The following is a 15,512-nucleotide window of genomic DNA, read 5'->3' as shown; positions in this document are numbered from 1 at the left end:
CAGTAAATAGACTATTTTCTGCCCACCTAAGCCCGTTTAATTTGCTACCTTTTTAATATAATGACATGTTTTATGTTTAAGGGTTTGGAAAATGGAATACTACGTATTACCACTAGAGGGTAGTGTTTCCAATTTTATTTTTACAAATGAACAAATTTAATTTAATCTGATAAATTAAACTAGTGACAAAGTATACCTTTATTTAAAAATCTTATTTTCCTAATCTTAAGCTAGATTCTGAAGTTTTCTTTAATAACCTAATGGCAATATGAAATGGATTAATTTATTTGCTTTTTAATTCAAATTCTCTCTAGCCTATTATTCCTATGTTTACACAAAATATTCGAGAAGGCTTTAGATCACTTGGAGGAACAAGTAAGTTTTGATTAATAAGTTTTTATTTGTAGTTGTAATGTACTACTTAGAATGATCTTTAAATGTTGGGACTTTCATGTTCTTTAATAAATTGTTTTGAATTATTACTTTAGGTAATAGGTAATTTGGGTTTATTATTTTGGTGTTTTTTATTGTTTTGTTTTTATTTATTTTGGTATTTTTTTAATTTAAAGTCTGAATGCTATTTGGTTTTAAATAGTGGCAGCTTTTAATGTCAGATTGTTTCAAGGACTTCATACATATATTAAATCTTATTTATAACGGACTTAAGAGTCAGAGTGAATTGCCCAGTTCACTGTGATAGTCCACATTGTTGAGGGTTCGAAAAGATTAATGTGTTATCAGACTATCTTCTTACCTCTGAAGAAGATACAATCTTAAAACATGATTTGAATTAAGAGTTACAGCCTAAAGGATACGATTTGCTTCGATTACCTGCGTCTTCTTGCTTCCTGTTCCACATTAGTTTGAGTTCTGATTTCCATGCACTATTTTAATTCAGAGTTATTTACAATAGGGTTTCAGCATTCAGTGTTCCCACCTCCAGCGCCAGTGTCCTGTGACCCCATCCCTCCACGATGACCCCAGCTTCCTTCCCACCCCCTACCCTGACTCTTGCCTGAAGTTTAAGTTTGTGTGTTGGTCCTGTGCTTCCAGTAGTGTTGATTCGATGGTGTAGGCATACGATTTCTCTCCTCTACACCACAGCCAAGACAAAAACTCTGTGCTCCTTTGGCACCTCTTCCCTCCCCCTCTCCATTTCTCTCATTTCTGGAATTTTCACTTCTCTAACATGGGGCTGAGGGCCTTCTCACCTTTGATACTTTCCTTTTGTTTGTCTTGTCAACCTTTATACTACAGATAAGCGAGAACATCCAGTGTTTGTCCTCCTACTTACTTAACGGGACAGAACTTGATGTCCTCCAGTCTAGTTGTTGCAGCAAAGCATGTGCTATCATCTTCCTTACAGCTGAGGAGTATTCCATTCTGTGTGTGTGTGTGTGTGTGTGTGTGTGTGTGTGTGTGTGTGTGTGTGTGTATGTGTGTGCATACCACACCTTCATTATTCACTCATCTATCATTAGATTCCTCGAATCCTAATAGATTTATGTTAACTTTTTTCTTGTCTATCGATTAAAAAAATAAAATGAATCTAGTTGTTTCATCTTTGTGGCACCTCAGTTGTTTTCTTATTTTGGAATTTTCTTATATTTAGTATTAAATGTTATTCTGTTGATTACATGTTACCTCCCTAACATCGTCTCCTTAATGTCCCTGCCTTTATATGAATCTCTCCCTAGAGAACATTGCTGTTGCTATTCTAACATATGTTTTTAGGTTTTTTTTAATTTCTTTTCAGATTTAGAGTGGAAAATCAGACTACTGTGATGTTTACTTTTTGCTAAATTATTTTTTTTTTGTTTGGTTTTTGGGCCACACCCAGTGACGCTCAGGGGTTACTCCTGACTATGCGCCCAGAAATCGCTCCTGGCTCGGGGGACCATATGGATGCCAGGGATTGAACTCAGGTCCGTACTGGGTCAGCCATGTGCCAGGCAAATGCCTTACCGCTGTGCTTCCTATTCGGCCCAAATTATTCCCATTAATAATCTTTTTCAGATCTTTATAGAATCCAGATTTCATGTCCAAGCATATTAAACTTTCTTTAATTATAAAGGGGTTTTGATGCTTTTCTCTGATTACATTTCCACTTTTCAACAAATTGGTACCTTGATTTTATTCTAACATTTGTCTTGTAGGGTCTGATCTGTGTCTCCATCCATGAATAGTTTTAAACTCAGGACTATTTATACCAGGACATTCCATGTTGTTTGCCTTTTTCAGATTATTTTTCTTTAAAAAAATACAGTTATCAATTTATTTTGCATTAGGTTTTAATTATGCTAAATTAAAAAATTTAAAATCATGCTAAATTTTTTATTTTGTCATTAGCATAAAGCAGGGGTCTCAAACTCGCAGCCTGCTGGCTGTTTGTGGCTCTCCGTACAACATTTTGTGGCCATTTTATGTTTTGTTTTGTTTTAGTTGTTTGGGTCACACCCCTCAATGTTCAAGGCTTAGTACTGACTTTGCACTCAAGGATCACCCCGACTTTGCCTCCTGCAGCCCCCAGGTAAAATGAGTTTGAGACCCCTGGCATAAAGCAATATTTGTTTTGTGCTCTCCCTAATTTATGATATGTTAATTATTTTTGATTTGGGGGCCACACCCTGTGATGCTTGGTTATTTTTCCTAGCTCTGTACTCAATAAATACTCCTGGAGGGCTCTGAGGACCGTATGGGATGTCAGAGTTGGAACCTGGGTTGACCATGCACAGGGCTAGCACCCTAGCACCTAGCAGCTGTACTATCATCTATCATCCCGTCCCCATTTATCTTATTTTTAGTGTCTACCTTGTTCACTGCTATATTTTTATTTGATGTTTATATGCATTTTAGTATACAGGTTTTTTTTTTTCTTTCTTTTTTTTTTTTGTTTGTTTTTGGGTTATACCTGGCAGTTCTCAGGGCTTACTCCTGTCTCTGCATTTAGAAATTGTTCCTGTTTCCCCCCACCCCCCCAAAAAAAAGGCAAGGGGCTGGCGTGGTGGCGCTAGAGGTAAGGTTTCTGCCTTGCAAGCGCTAGCCAAGGTAGGACCTCGGTTCGATCCCTCGGCGTCCCATATGGTCCCCCCAAGCCAGGGACAATTCCTGAGCACTTAGCCAGGAGTAACCCCTGAGCATCAAACAGGTGTGGCCCAAAAAAAAGAAAAAAAAGAAATTGTTCCTGGCAGGCTCGTGGGACCATATGGGATGCTGGGATTTGAACCACTGTCCATCCATCCTGGATTGCCTGTGTGCAAGGCAAATGCCCTACTGCTATGCTATCTCTCCAGCCCCATTTTTTTTCCTTTTTCCTTTCTGATTTTTGGGTTATACTTAGCTGTATTCAGGGATTCTTCCTGGTTCTACACTCAGGGATTATCACTGGAGGGACTCTGGGACCATACGTGGTGCCCGGGATCAAACATGGGTCAGCCACATGCAAGGCAAGAGTCCTGTGTGCTGTACTTGCTGTAGTCCCATTTCCATACTTTTCTTTTCATATAAGTTACCTATTTATGTAGCTCTGGACATTTTTAGCTTCTAACTTTGGTTCCAGTCTTTATCTTCCATTTTGCAATACTAGTAATGAAATGCTCACCTTTAAAAAAGTGACTAGATCTTTTGCTTTGTGTATTTATGTTTACAGAAAAAAAGTGAGCAGGAACCAGAGTTCACTCATATGCCCTTAACCACCTTCTAATTTCTCCCACAAGCATCTTTCAGTGGTGTTTTATATTGTTAGCAGTGATAGGGTGATCTTTTTGAAAAATATTATATTAATTACCGGGAGATGAGACTGTGTGTCATCCTTTTATAATTCTTTGTTCACTTGCAAGTTTATAATTGCGTGCTAGAAATGTCTTGAGTCATAATGATCTTGTTTCCTTCACAGGGCTGTTCAGGTGGCTTTATGAGAGATTCCGCTATCCCTTCGCTCCAATGTATGGAGGCTTTCCGGTGAAGTTACGCACTTACTTAGGGGACCCCATTCCATACGACCCTAAGGTGACTGCAGAAGAATTAGCTGAAAAGGTAAATCATTCCTTTTTTTTTCAGTACTCGCCCAGCAGTGCCCATGTTCAGGGATAACTCCTGGTGGTGCTCCTGGGACTCCCTGTGGCGCTGGGGATCCAACTCAGGCCGGCCCTTTCGAGGCAAAGCATGCTGCCTGTGGTACTATTGCTTGGGCCTTCTAGTCATCTTCATGAGATCCCAGGATTTACAGCCTCGCTCATCATATTTTTCATGCATCATCATTCCAATACACACCACTACCAGAGAGCCTTCCACCCAGTGTCCCAAAAAACTCTCAGCCACAACCTTCTCCCAGGTAAACTTAGTTCTAGAAACAAAATTTCCAGTTCCTATATTATTCCCGTATTCTATTTTTGTTTGTTTGTTTGTTTCTTGATCCACTTGCAGTGGTACTCAGGGCTTACCCCTAGCTCTTTGCTTGAGATCACTCTTAGTGGTGTGGTCTCTCCTGCTGGAATCAGTCTCAGGTCAGTCTCCTGCCCACTTATGTCACATTTTGGTCTCACATATGGGAGAGTAGTTGTTCTTGTTGTTATTTTTAATTTATTACGGAGATGGACACACCTATGCAGATATAGCTCAACTTCTGAAATTAAACAACATTATAGGAATAGTGCTAAAATATCTTTCTCAAAACTGTGTATATTTTTTTTACAGAAATATAAACTTAAATGATTAACATTATGAATGATTCTGTTAAGGTTTATGTAAAACAAATAAACATTAGAAATTTAAAATTGAGTAAGAAAGAGTTGAGGAACAATATGAATAAGTCTATAAAAGTTTGAAAATGTCTAATTCTAAAACAAGAATATTGACTTTGTGTTAGCAAATTATATTATGAATAATGCTTAATATAAGTGTGTATGTAAAAACTAGTAAAGTATATACTTATATATGTATATATATTCATACATATATGTATATATTAAGTATATATGTAAAATACTAATAAAATCTATGAATATGAAAAACTAGCACCTTATCAGACAGAAAATATTCAATATAAATGAAATGTTAATTCATTATTGAAAATGTATGAAATCCCTTAGTAATCTAGGAGTAAACAGACCCTCGTTTTGTTTTGTTTTGGGGCCACACCCAGTGGTGCTCAGGGGCTACTCCTGGTTCTGCATTTAGGAATTAGTCATGGTGGTGCTTGGAGGACCACATGGGATGCAGGGATCGAACCTGTGAAAGGCAAACTCCCTGTCCACTGTGCGATCTCTCAAGCCCAAACAGACCTTTCTTAAATCCAGTAGAGGCAAACCATTAGCTCATGAATGAGTGCCATACTTACTCTTGAGCTTATGATGCTAATAAGTTTGTCTTATCTTTGTTGTTGTTTTGTTTGTTTTTGTTTTGGGGCACACCTGGCAGCGCTCAGGGGTTTCTCCTAGCTCTGTGCTCAGAAATCACTCTTGCCAGGCTAGGGGGACCATATGGGATGCCGGAGATCGAACCTGGGTCCTCCCCGGATCAGCAGTGTACAAAGCAAACGCCTACCACTGTGCTATCACTCCAGCTCCTGCCTTATCCTTGAATGAAGTTCCTTTATGCTCCTTGCAAAACTGGTTTCAAGCCTGAGTTTCCGAAGAGTTCACCTGTCTCTTAGTTTCTGGATTATTCCTTCAAACCTTAGTGATGGTCTGGCTGGATTTAGAATTCTTGATGAGGGGTTAATGTCATTGGCCTTTTTGTACTAAATCTCTCCATTCTCTTCTGACTTATTGCTGCAATTTCTGAGCTTTAATTGATATATCTCGTTACTTCTTTAATCTTGCTACTTCATTATTCTGTTTCTGGCTTTCACTTTCGTCATTCTGAGTATTCCGTGTCTTGGAATTTTTCTGTTTAGGTGTATTTTTGCTGGGACCCTTCTGGCCTCGTGGCACGAGGTGCCTGTACTCAACTTTGGGAAATTCTTACCTTTGATTTCTTGTGGTTCATCATCAAATTTGTCTTCCTGTTCTACAGAGACTCCAAAGATTCTTATCATGTTCCTCTTGAATTAGTTTTATAGTTTTTTGATGGGCTGTTTATTTATTTTTGTTTTTTGGGTCCCACCCGGCAGTGCTCAGGGATTCCTCCTGGCTCTCTGCTCAGAAATTGCCCCTGGCAGGCACGGGGGACGACATGGGATGCCAGAATTCGAACCACCATCCTTCTGCATGTAAGGCAAATGCCTTACCTCCAGGCTATCTCTCTGGTCCCAGTTGTTTTTTTCTTTATAGACATTTTTCTTTTTTCTTTTTACATTTTTTTCTTTTCCTATTTTTCTTTTTTTGGTTTTTGGGCACACCCCATGGCGTTCAGGGTTCCTCTGGCTCTGCACTCAGAAATCACTCCTTGCAGGTTTGGGACCTAGGGGATGCTGGGGATGGAACCCAGGATCTGTGCAGCCTTCCCACTGTGCTGTCACTCAGGCCCTATAAATATTTTTCTCTCTTCTTTTATTTTCTAGAGATTTCCTGAACTTCATCTTAGAACTCTTCAGTTTTCTTGGTGCTATTATTCTGCTGCTCTTCCCATCTCTTGAGGCTTGTTTGTTTGTTTTCCTGGCCCATACCTAGTAATGCTCAGGGATTATTCCTGGCTCTGCACTCAGGAATCACTCCTGGCTGGTTCTAGGGATCATATGGGATGCTTGGGATCAAACGTGGGTTAGCTGTATGTAAGACCTGTGTCCTACCTGCTGTACTATTGCTTCAGCCCTTCTCTTGAGTTTTTTTTATATCACATACCATATTCTTCATTTCAGTCACTTCTGATGATGGTTTTCTTGATTCAGCTCTTTATAATAATTTCTGTTCTTTGCTGACTCCCGGTGCCATTGCTTCTCCTCTCTGTAGGCCTTCCTCCTCCTGCAGCCTTGTCCTTAGGACTTCCAGCACTGTCTTTACACTGGGCTTTGCAGGACATACTCCGTTGTCACTCTGTCACAGTGCTCTGCAGCTCCTTAACAGACATGTTGTCTGTCAGACATGTGAAAGAGAGCTGAATTATCTTTCACTTTTGACATTTTCCTTGCATCTCTCTGAGGACAGAAGTGGGTCAGAGCTCCTAGGTGCACTTTTTAGACAAACTCTATTTTTATGATCAAAATAGAGATGATGAGGTTGGTGGAGGAAGAAGCCTGATCTGGAACTTGGTGATCTGAATTCTAATTTTTTTCAGCAGAGTGTGTGTGTGTGTGTGTGTGTGTGTGTGTGTGTGTGTGTGTGTGTGTGTGTGTGTGTGTGTGTGTGTATGTGTGTGTGTTTACATCTGTATAATTTTGTGAAGTAAGCTGCTTTAAAAAAATTAAAATCTGGGGCCGGGTAGGTGGCGCTGGAGGTAAGGTGTCTGCCTTGCAAGCGCTAGCCAAGGAAGGACCGCGGTTCGATCCCCCGGCGTCCCATATGGTCCCCCCAAGCCAGGGGCGATTTCTGAGCACATAGCCAGGAGTAACCCCTGAGCGTCAAACGGGTGTGGCCCAAAAACCAAAAAAAAAAAAAAAATTAAAATCTAAATGATTTCTTTTTTTTTTTTTTTTTTTTTGTGGCTTTTGGGTCACACCCGGCAGTGCTCAGGGGTTATTCCTGGCTCCAGGCTCAGAAATTGCTCCTGGCAGGCACGGGGGACCATATGGGACACTGGGATTCGAACCAATAACCTCCTGCATGAAAGGCAAACGCCTTACACCTCCATGCTATCTCTCAGGCCCCAATCTAAATGATTTCTAAAAACTCAAGAGAAAAATCCATTTCTCATTAATCCTAAAGTTTATAATTTCAGGCAAGACTCTATGTATCAAATACTGGAAAGTAAAAACAATTAAAAATTTATCACTTTAAAAAAAATTAAAAAATTAAAAAAATTAAAAACAAAAAAGTACAGGGGTAATTCCTGAGCTCTGCCAAAAACCTGAAAGAAAATAAATTTCAGGGTGTGCTAGCACAGCAGTACAGTGCTTGCTTTGCACACAGCCAATCTGGGTTCAATCCCCAGCATCCCATATGGTTCCCCCACTCTGAGGAGTGATTTCTGAGCATAGACCCAGGAGTTAGCCACGGGCAATGGCAAGTGTGGCCTGAAACAAAACAACAAGCTTTTTAATCATCGTGAATTTTTAAAATACAGTTTCAAAAAACACATTGTTAATAGTTTTCCAGTGTTGTCACTATTATCCTAAGCTACTGAGTAAAAGTCTCTGGATTTTCACAAATTCAAAATGACTGACATCCAAATTGATGTGGAAATTAACCTTGTTTTATTTATTTTTTTGTTTTAGTTCTTGTTTAGTTGTTTATTTTTCATCATATTGGTGGTGCTCAGAGATATTCCTGGTTTTGGACTTCAGGATCACTCTTGGCGGAATTTGGGGGACCAGGTGGGGTGTTAGGTATTGGACCTCGGTCAGCTGCATGCAAGGCAAGCACTCTACCTGCTGCACTAGCTCCCCAGCCCCTGAGACCTCATTTTAGAAATGAGAGGCGGGGGTTGGTTTGATGGTACAATGGGGAGAGCGTTTGCCTTGCATGCAGCTGACCCAGGCTTGACCTCTGGCCTCCCGTCTGATGCCCCGATCCCACCAAGAGTGATTCTTGAGTACAAAGCCAGGAGTAATGCCTGAACACATCTGGGTGTGGCCCCCCCAAAAACAAAACAAACAAGCAAATGAGGAAATAATAATAGGTAGTTCAGACATTTGCCTGTGGGAAAGAACTATTTTGTAAATACTCTTCAAATCTAAATTATATATATATATATTCTACTAATGTTGAAGAGGACATGTGGGGGTTTTTATCAAAGTTTCTCCTTGCTCTGTTTACAATATCAGTGTCTTTCTATTTCTCTCTCTCCCCACTGCCATACATATTTCTACAAAGATATTTATTTATATGTACGTATATTTTAAAAATCTTTTGCTTTTGATGTTTTATTTTTATAAGTTCTTTAATTAAATCACTGAAATACACAATTGCAAAATTGTTAATGATTGAGTTCCAGTCATACAGTGTACAACACCCTTTACCAGTGACATTTCCTGCCACCAGTGTCCCCAGTCCTGACATCTCCCCTGCCCCCCACCTTCCTCTGAGGCAGACATTTCTCTCTCTGTGTCTCTTTCTCTCTCTCTCTTATTTTTGTGTACTTTTAGACACTGTGGTTTGTAATATTGATACTGAAGGGATATCATGCATAGCACTTTGTCTCCTTTCAGCACCCAGTTCTTATCCACAGCGATCATTTCCAACTATAATTGTCATAGTGGTCGCTTCTCTGCCCTAACTACACTCCCCCACTATTTGTAGTAAGCTTCCTAACACGGACTGCTCCTCTAGGCTCTCTTGTCTATTATCTCTCGGTATATTTTTTTAATAGCCATAAATGAGTGCAATAATTCTATGTCATTTTCTCTTCCACTGACTATTTTGCTCAGCATAGTACTCAGAAAATCCATCCATGCATAAGAAACTTTCAGGACATGCATTATTAAGATAGAAACGAAAAGGACAGGAAGATGTGAAATAGCTAAGTGGTATTGTGAAGGTAAAATTAATGGGATACTGGCGTTGAATTACATATATTGTAAATGAGAAGCCGTTGGCATTAAGGATAACTACCTGGTTTGTGTTTCTTCAGTTAGACTCATGTAGTGTCATTTGCTGAAATGAAAAGTGTGATTGCGTGCAGGGGAAACATTGTGAGGTTACTTTTAAGCCTGTTACATCTGAGGTGTCTTTAAAACATTTGAGGGAAGTCATGATTTTGGACGTTCTTGTTCAAAATGGAGAACACTAAAGAGAATTTAAAAAAACACATTGAAATCTTCAGCAAATGTATGTTCATCAAAGCTATGGGAATAGAATAGGATTAACTGAACTTCTGAGGGTCTGAATCAGGGTCTGGTGAATCCCCCAAAGAGACTGAAAGGAGCCAGAGGGAACACCGCCTGTCAGTGTTGCCTGTCAGTAAGAGGATTCCAAAAGACCTGGTATGCCAAGTCCAGGAAGATGAAAGGGCAGCAATTGGCTTAGTTTCTGGGTGAACGTGTAAGTTGTTTGCTGTCTCTGAATACATTTCTCTGATGTTTCGTCACCCTCAACTCTTTCTTTGATATCTCCAAGTGGCCAAAATAAAGCCAGTGTTTCTAGTTGGTAATGAACTCTTTCTGTGATTTTCTTGAAACCTGTTCTTTTTTTTTTTTTTTTTTTGGTTTTGGGTCACACCCGACAGCGCTCAGGGGTCACTCCTGGCTCTACACTCAGAAATAGCTCCTGGCAGGCACAGGGGACCATATGGGATTTGAACCACCGTCCTTCTGCATGCAAGGCAGAAACCCAACCTCCATGCCAACTCTACAGCCTCTTGAAACCAGTTTTAAAGTCTTATGTCATTCAACTTTTTTGTTTTTTTGGGCCACACCAGTGATGTGCAGGGGTTACTCCTGGCTTTGCGCTCACAAATCACTCCTGGCTTGGGGGACCATATGGGACGCCAGGGGATAGAACCTTGGTCTGTCCTAGTGCCAGCAAGGCCTTACCGTTCCATACCACCACTCTGGCCCCTACCTGGGGCCTTTTTTTTTTCCTTTATGGGTTTGCTTTTATTTTTAAATTATTATTGTGGTCAAAGTGAATTACAATACTCTCACAGTAATATTTGAGGCACATAGTGACAGTAAGTGAGGGACATTCCCACCACCAGTGTTGTCCTCCCTCCACCCCTGTTCCCAGCATGCATCCCACATCTCTCTCCTTTATTCCCATAATGCTGGAGCGACTCTTTCCCCCTTGTACAGCCTGTTGTAGATTGGGTATCGATTCTGTTGTCGTTGACTTTGGACCTGGTATTCATATCCTTCTGATCAGTTTTATTTTCACCAAATGAACACTTGACTGTCTGGTCTTGGTACCAACAGGGGTTGGGGGGGTGAGGAAAAGAGGACAAACAAAAAAGAGAAAAACTAGGAGGAGTCCATTTAGGTGTTATAAATATCCATTTAGAAGAAGGAAGGGAAAAGAGAAGAAAAAGGTAGTGAAACAAAACAAAGCCAAAACATAAAACAATAAGGGACTATCAACAAAATTACAAAAAGAATAAACAAAGAAAAAACCAAAAGCCAAAACCATCAGCTATGGGGAAAAAAACAAAAACAAAATCAGCAACTTCTTAAAAAAGGATTGTGTTGGGCCCGGAGAGATAGCACAGCGGTGTTTGCCTTGCAAGCAGCCGATCCAGGACCAAAGGTGGTTGGTTCGAATCCCCGTGTCCCATGTGGTCCTCCCGTGCCTGCCAGGAGCTATTTCTGAGCAGACAGCTAGGAGTAACCCCTGAGCACCGCCGGGTGTGGCCCAAAAATCAAAAACCAAAAAAAAAAAAAAAAAAAGGTTGTGTTACTTCTTTCTTTTTTTTTTTTTTTTTTTTTTTGGTTTTTGGGCCACACCCGGTAACGCTCAGGGGTTACTCCTGGCTATGCGCTCAGAAGTCGCTCCTGGCTTGGGGGACCATATGGGACGCCGGGGGATCGAACCGCGGTCCGTCTCCTAGGCTAGCGCAGGTAAGGCAGGCACCTTACCTCCAGCGCCACCGCCCGGCCCCTTCTTTCTTTTTTTTTAATATAATTTTTATTTTGATCATAGTTGTTGGCAATAATATTTTAGGTACATATTTACATAAAATCAGGGGGATTCCCATCACCGATTTGTCCTCCCAACACCTCTGTTCTCACCCTACCTCCCATATCCTCCCTCACCCCCGGGGCTGCTAGAATATGTGGTCCCCTCTGTACCTAGCTTACTACTTACTTGGTCTTGATGCCTCCCTTATTTCCCCCTCTAACTGGGAGGCAGGACTAGCTAGTTCAAGTTATGCGGTTTTGTTTGAAGAAGAGAAAAGTAATAAACTGGGGTAAAAGTCTAATACGCCGAAAATGGGTGGAATCCTTCTAGAGGCTCTCATCATCGGTTTGAGAGACGAAGGAGAAAAGGAAGGTGAAACACCCCAACAGTACAAAAAGAAGTGTCAAATATCCAGTGAGGACTCCAACAATAACGATAAGCACCACAAAAAAAAAAAAAAAAAAAACCATGGTCTTGAGATAAGAAACATGGCAGAACACATAAAGAAAGAAAAGAAAAGAAGAGAAAAAAAAATAAGTATAAATGGGGACAACAACTTCAATAATCACACCAAAACAAAGAAATCGACAAAAAGTAGATAGGTAAATAAAAATAAAAAAATAATAAATGAAGATAAAAATAATATATATATATAAAAACGTTTTGTGCTTTTTGCTTTTTTTTCCTCCTGCACTGGCACAGTAAATATTGGGGTCATTCGAAAAGGAATTCACTTGGCCTAAGAGATATGGGGTTTCTCCACCCTTGGAGTATATTGTCATGGGATTAACTATAGACTCCGTTCAGGTTCATTTACTCTCCCGGTGGTGCTTTCGTGGTGTTTGGAAGACTTCTGCTCTGTCCTGGGTGATAAAATCAGACCTCTGTATCTAGAGATCTCAGTATCTGCACAGGTCCAGGAGTGGGACTTATGATGAAGTCTTTCTTTGTGGTTCTAGAAGTTCTGTTCCCTCAGTGTCATTTTTTTTTTTTTTTTGTGGTTTTTGGGTCACACCCGGCAGTGCTCAGGGGGTACTCCTGGCTCCATGCTCAGAAACTGCTCCTGGCAGTCATGGGGGGGGACCATATGGGACGCCGGGATTCGAACTGATGACCTTCTGCATGAAAGGCAAACGCTTTACCTCCATGCTATCTCTCCGGCCCCCTCCCTCAGTGTCATTTTAATCCATCTTCTGTGGTTGGTGGTCTTGGTCTTTGCACTGATCCTAGGATGGCACCTAGGATAGCGTCTTTCATTGTGTTTCCAGAAGCCCCATTCCGTTGCAATTGTCTCTGCCAGACCTTTGGAACTGGGGATCATGGTTATTGTGCAGGTCGTAGTTCAGACCCTAGACTAGGGCTTTTTTATTGGTCCGAAGATATATACAGTCTGGTCATGGTTCTAGCAGCCAGTCATCTGTAAATTGTGATCTTGGCTTTTGGACCTATCAAAGGGTGACAAGTCTTCTGATTTTGTCTTGTCGTTAGCTGGTAAGGTAGGATAACCTGCTCGTAGGTTAAGTTGTTCCCATTTTCCTCGTTGTCAGGATATCATATTAGAGCTGGCACTTGTTGGTGACCCAGCAGTATTAAGGCTGTCCCGGATGGGATTTGTTTCCTGTAGCTGTTGTGAAGAACTGTGTCATTTCTATGTCTGGGATCCAAGGTTCAAGGCTGGATGGATGGTGTCTAATCACCTGAGGTCTAAGTTGGGTCCGAGTGACATATTTTCAAGGTAGGAGATATCCCTGTATTGTAAACAAGTATGAGTTCTTATCCCTAGTAGATAAGAGCTCTTTTTTATATGTAAGATTTCCCCTTCTTTTAGTGTGCCTTTGCAGGGAGAAATGGTGCTACATTATATTGTCGGTGCACTTTTTTTTTTTTTTTTTTTTTGGCTACACTCGGTACCACTTGGGTTACTCCTGGCCCTGTGCTCAGAAATTATTCCTGGCAGGCTTGCGGGGCCATATGGGATGCTGGGAATTGAACTGGGGTCTGTCCTGGGTTAACTGAATGCAATGCAAATGCCCTACCATTGTGCTATCTCTCGGGCCCCTAGATTTCTTGACATTACCTAATTGAGGTTTCTATTGCCATGACCTAGTTAAAATTTAAAATTTTCTTCAAGCTGTCCAAAAATTAAAACAACAAACTTCTAGGAATGTCAGTTCTTAGCTTTCCTTTCTTTTTCTTATTGCCGCATATAATTGGCCTGTATATTTATGAAATAAACATACACAAAGACTTGTTAGTGGCTAGAAAGAAATGAAACTTCCATTGTATTAAATGTTCCTATTACATTATCCTTCTGATGTTTTCAAAGCCTTCAGTTTATCTGACTGTTTTGGTGTGGGCAAAGGCCTAGCTGTGCTCACTAATGAAAAATACAAGGCTGTCTCTTGAGGCACTGAGAACTGATGCTGAAAACAGCCACGTGGACAGTAGCTGTCATTGAAACACAATAAACTAAGTCTAAAGCAAAGGAACAGACGATATTGCACCATGACAAACTTTTATGCTGAGATTACAGAACTGACTAACAAGCGTTGTGTATGTGTCTGGAGGGAGAAATAAAGGGGGATGAAGATCAAGATAAGAGACTGTGGTTGGGAAGAAGATGGGGCACTGGGTGTTGCTGAAGGTGTGGTAATTTTGTACATGAATACCATAAACTTTCATAGTAATTTGTTCATATAACTTAAACTATAATTTTTGGGGGAAGTTTTTAAAAAGTCTAAGAAAGATACTAAGTATGCTGAGAAGGAAACAGTTATTTCTGAGGAGAGTTAGGTGCTAACTTAGGGAGGAATCTTCAGAGTGGTAGTTCTAAAATAATTCTTCATGAAATATTATGAAGTGAAAGAATAATTACTTTTCTTTTCTCTTTTTCCTTCTTAGACGAAAAATGCTGTTCAAGCTTTAATCGACAAGCACCAAAGGATACCAGGAAACATTATGAGTGCACTGTTAGAACGTTTTCATAGAAAACGAAAGGTCAAGTAGAAGATGATCTAATTCATTTCTTTAATGAATTTGTATCTGTCGCATTGTCTTCTGAATTTTATAGGCTCAATAGTATTTTTGTAACAATCATGTTGATAGACTCTTTCACTGAACTTGTTTGTTTAAAATGGAATTAATTTGGTTTTTGCGATTAATGTGTCAAATGTAACAATATCATGACATGCATAATAATTCAAAATATTGTTTTGTTTTATAAAGTCCTATTTTGTAAAGTCCTGTTTCCTTTGGAACCATATTATCTATGATAAGCCATATAGGTTGTTAATATTAAGATTATTAATAAAAGCAGCTTAGGTTAAAACAACGTTGCCAAATAGTGCATCTAGTTTTTGTAGCTTTCAGCGAACTAATTCTGTCAAGTGGAATGACTTAGTTTATTAGTACTTAGTGCAGATGCTTCGTTAGGAAGAAATGCGTATTTATCCGCCCACCATTCATTTGGTGATCTTGGGCTAATTATGTTGTGCTTTTGTGCCTCAGAAATCTACTTTTTATAAATATGTTAATATGGTGGAAATTTTATTTTAAGTTCTTCCTATTTGTTCTGATTGATAGCTGTAGATCATGTTATAACTCCTAGAACTTAGGTATTTATTTTGTCTCTAGGTTAAAATTATTTCTTCAATATGATGTCCAGTTGCCAAGCACAATGAACAGATGTACTGTTTATCAAATAGAACTTTTAAACTAGGGAAAATAAAATTTTCCAATTATTCGTATTTTTCAGTGAGACTGTAGGCGAACAATATTGTACATCTTGAACATTGTTAGCCCTCTAATATGGCATGAAGCTAATAAGGTTAAAATCATTGTATTTTGTGGTTTTTATACTTCAAAATG

At 39.8% G+C, this 15,512-nt stretch overlaps 1 protein-coding gene across 1 annotated transcript in view; it reads left to right on the top strand.

Annotated features, from left to right (window-relative positions):
• TMEM68 (transmembrane protein 68) overlaps positions 1 to 14,683 on the top strand; it is a 30,975-nt gene extending 16,292 nt beyond the window's left edge. Inside the window, exons 6-8 of the mRNA XM_049781927.1 lie at positions 315 to 375; positions 3,896 to 4,035; positions 14,547 to 14,683. Of these exons, the coding sequence (XP_049637884.1) occupies positions 315 to 375; positions 3,896 to 4,035; positions 14,547 to 14,651 (306 nt within the window). The 3' untranslated portion in view covers positions 14,652 to 14,683. The remainder of the gene's footprint in view (positions 1 to 314; positions 376 to 3,895; positions 4,036 to 14,546) is intronic.
• Positions 14,684 to 15,512: the final 829 nt, after the last annotated feature.

The sequence above is a fragment of the Suncus etruscus genome, chromosome 10, assembly GCF_024139225.1.
Source record: "Suncus etruscus isolate mSunEtr1 chromosome 10, mSunEtr1.pri.cur, whole genome shotgun sequence".
NCBI lineage: Eukaryota > Metazoa > Chordata > Mammalia > Eulipotyphla > Soricidae > Suncus > Suncus etruscus.
The sequence above is the reverse complement of the archived record's forward strand: the minus strand, read 5'-3'. Positions and strand labels throughout refer to the sequence as shown.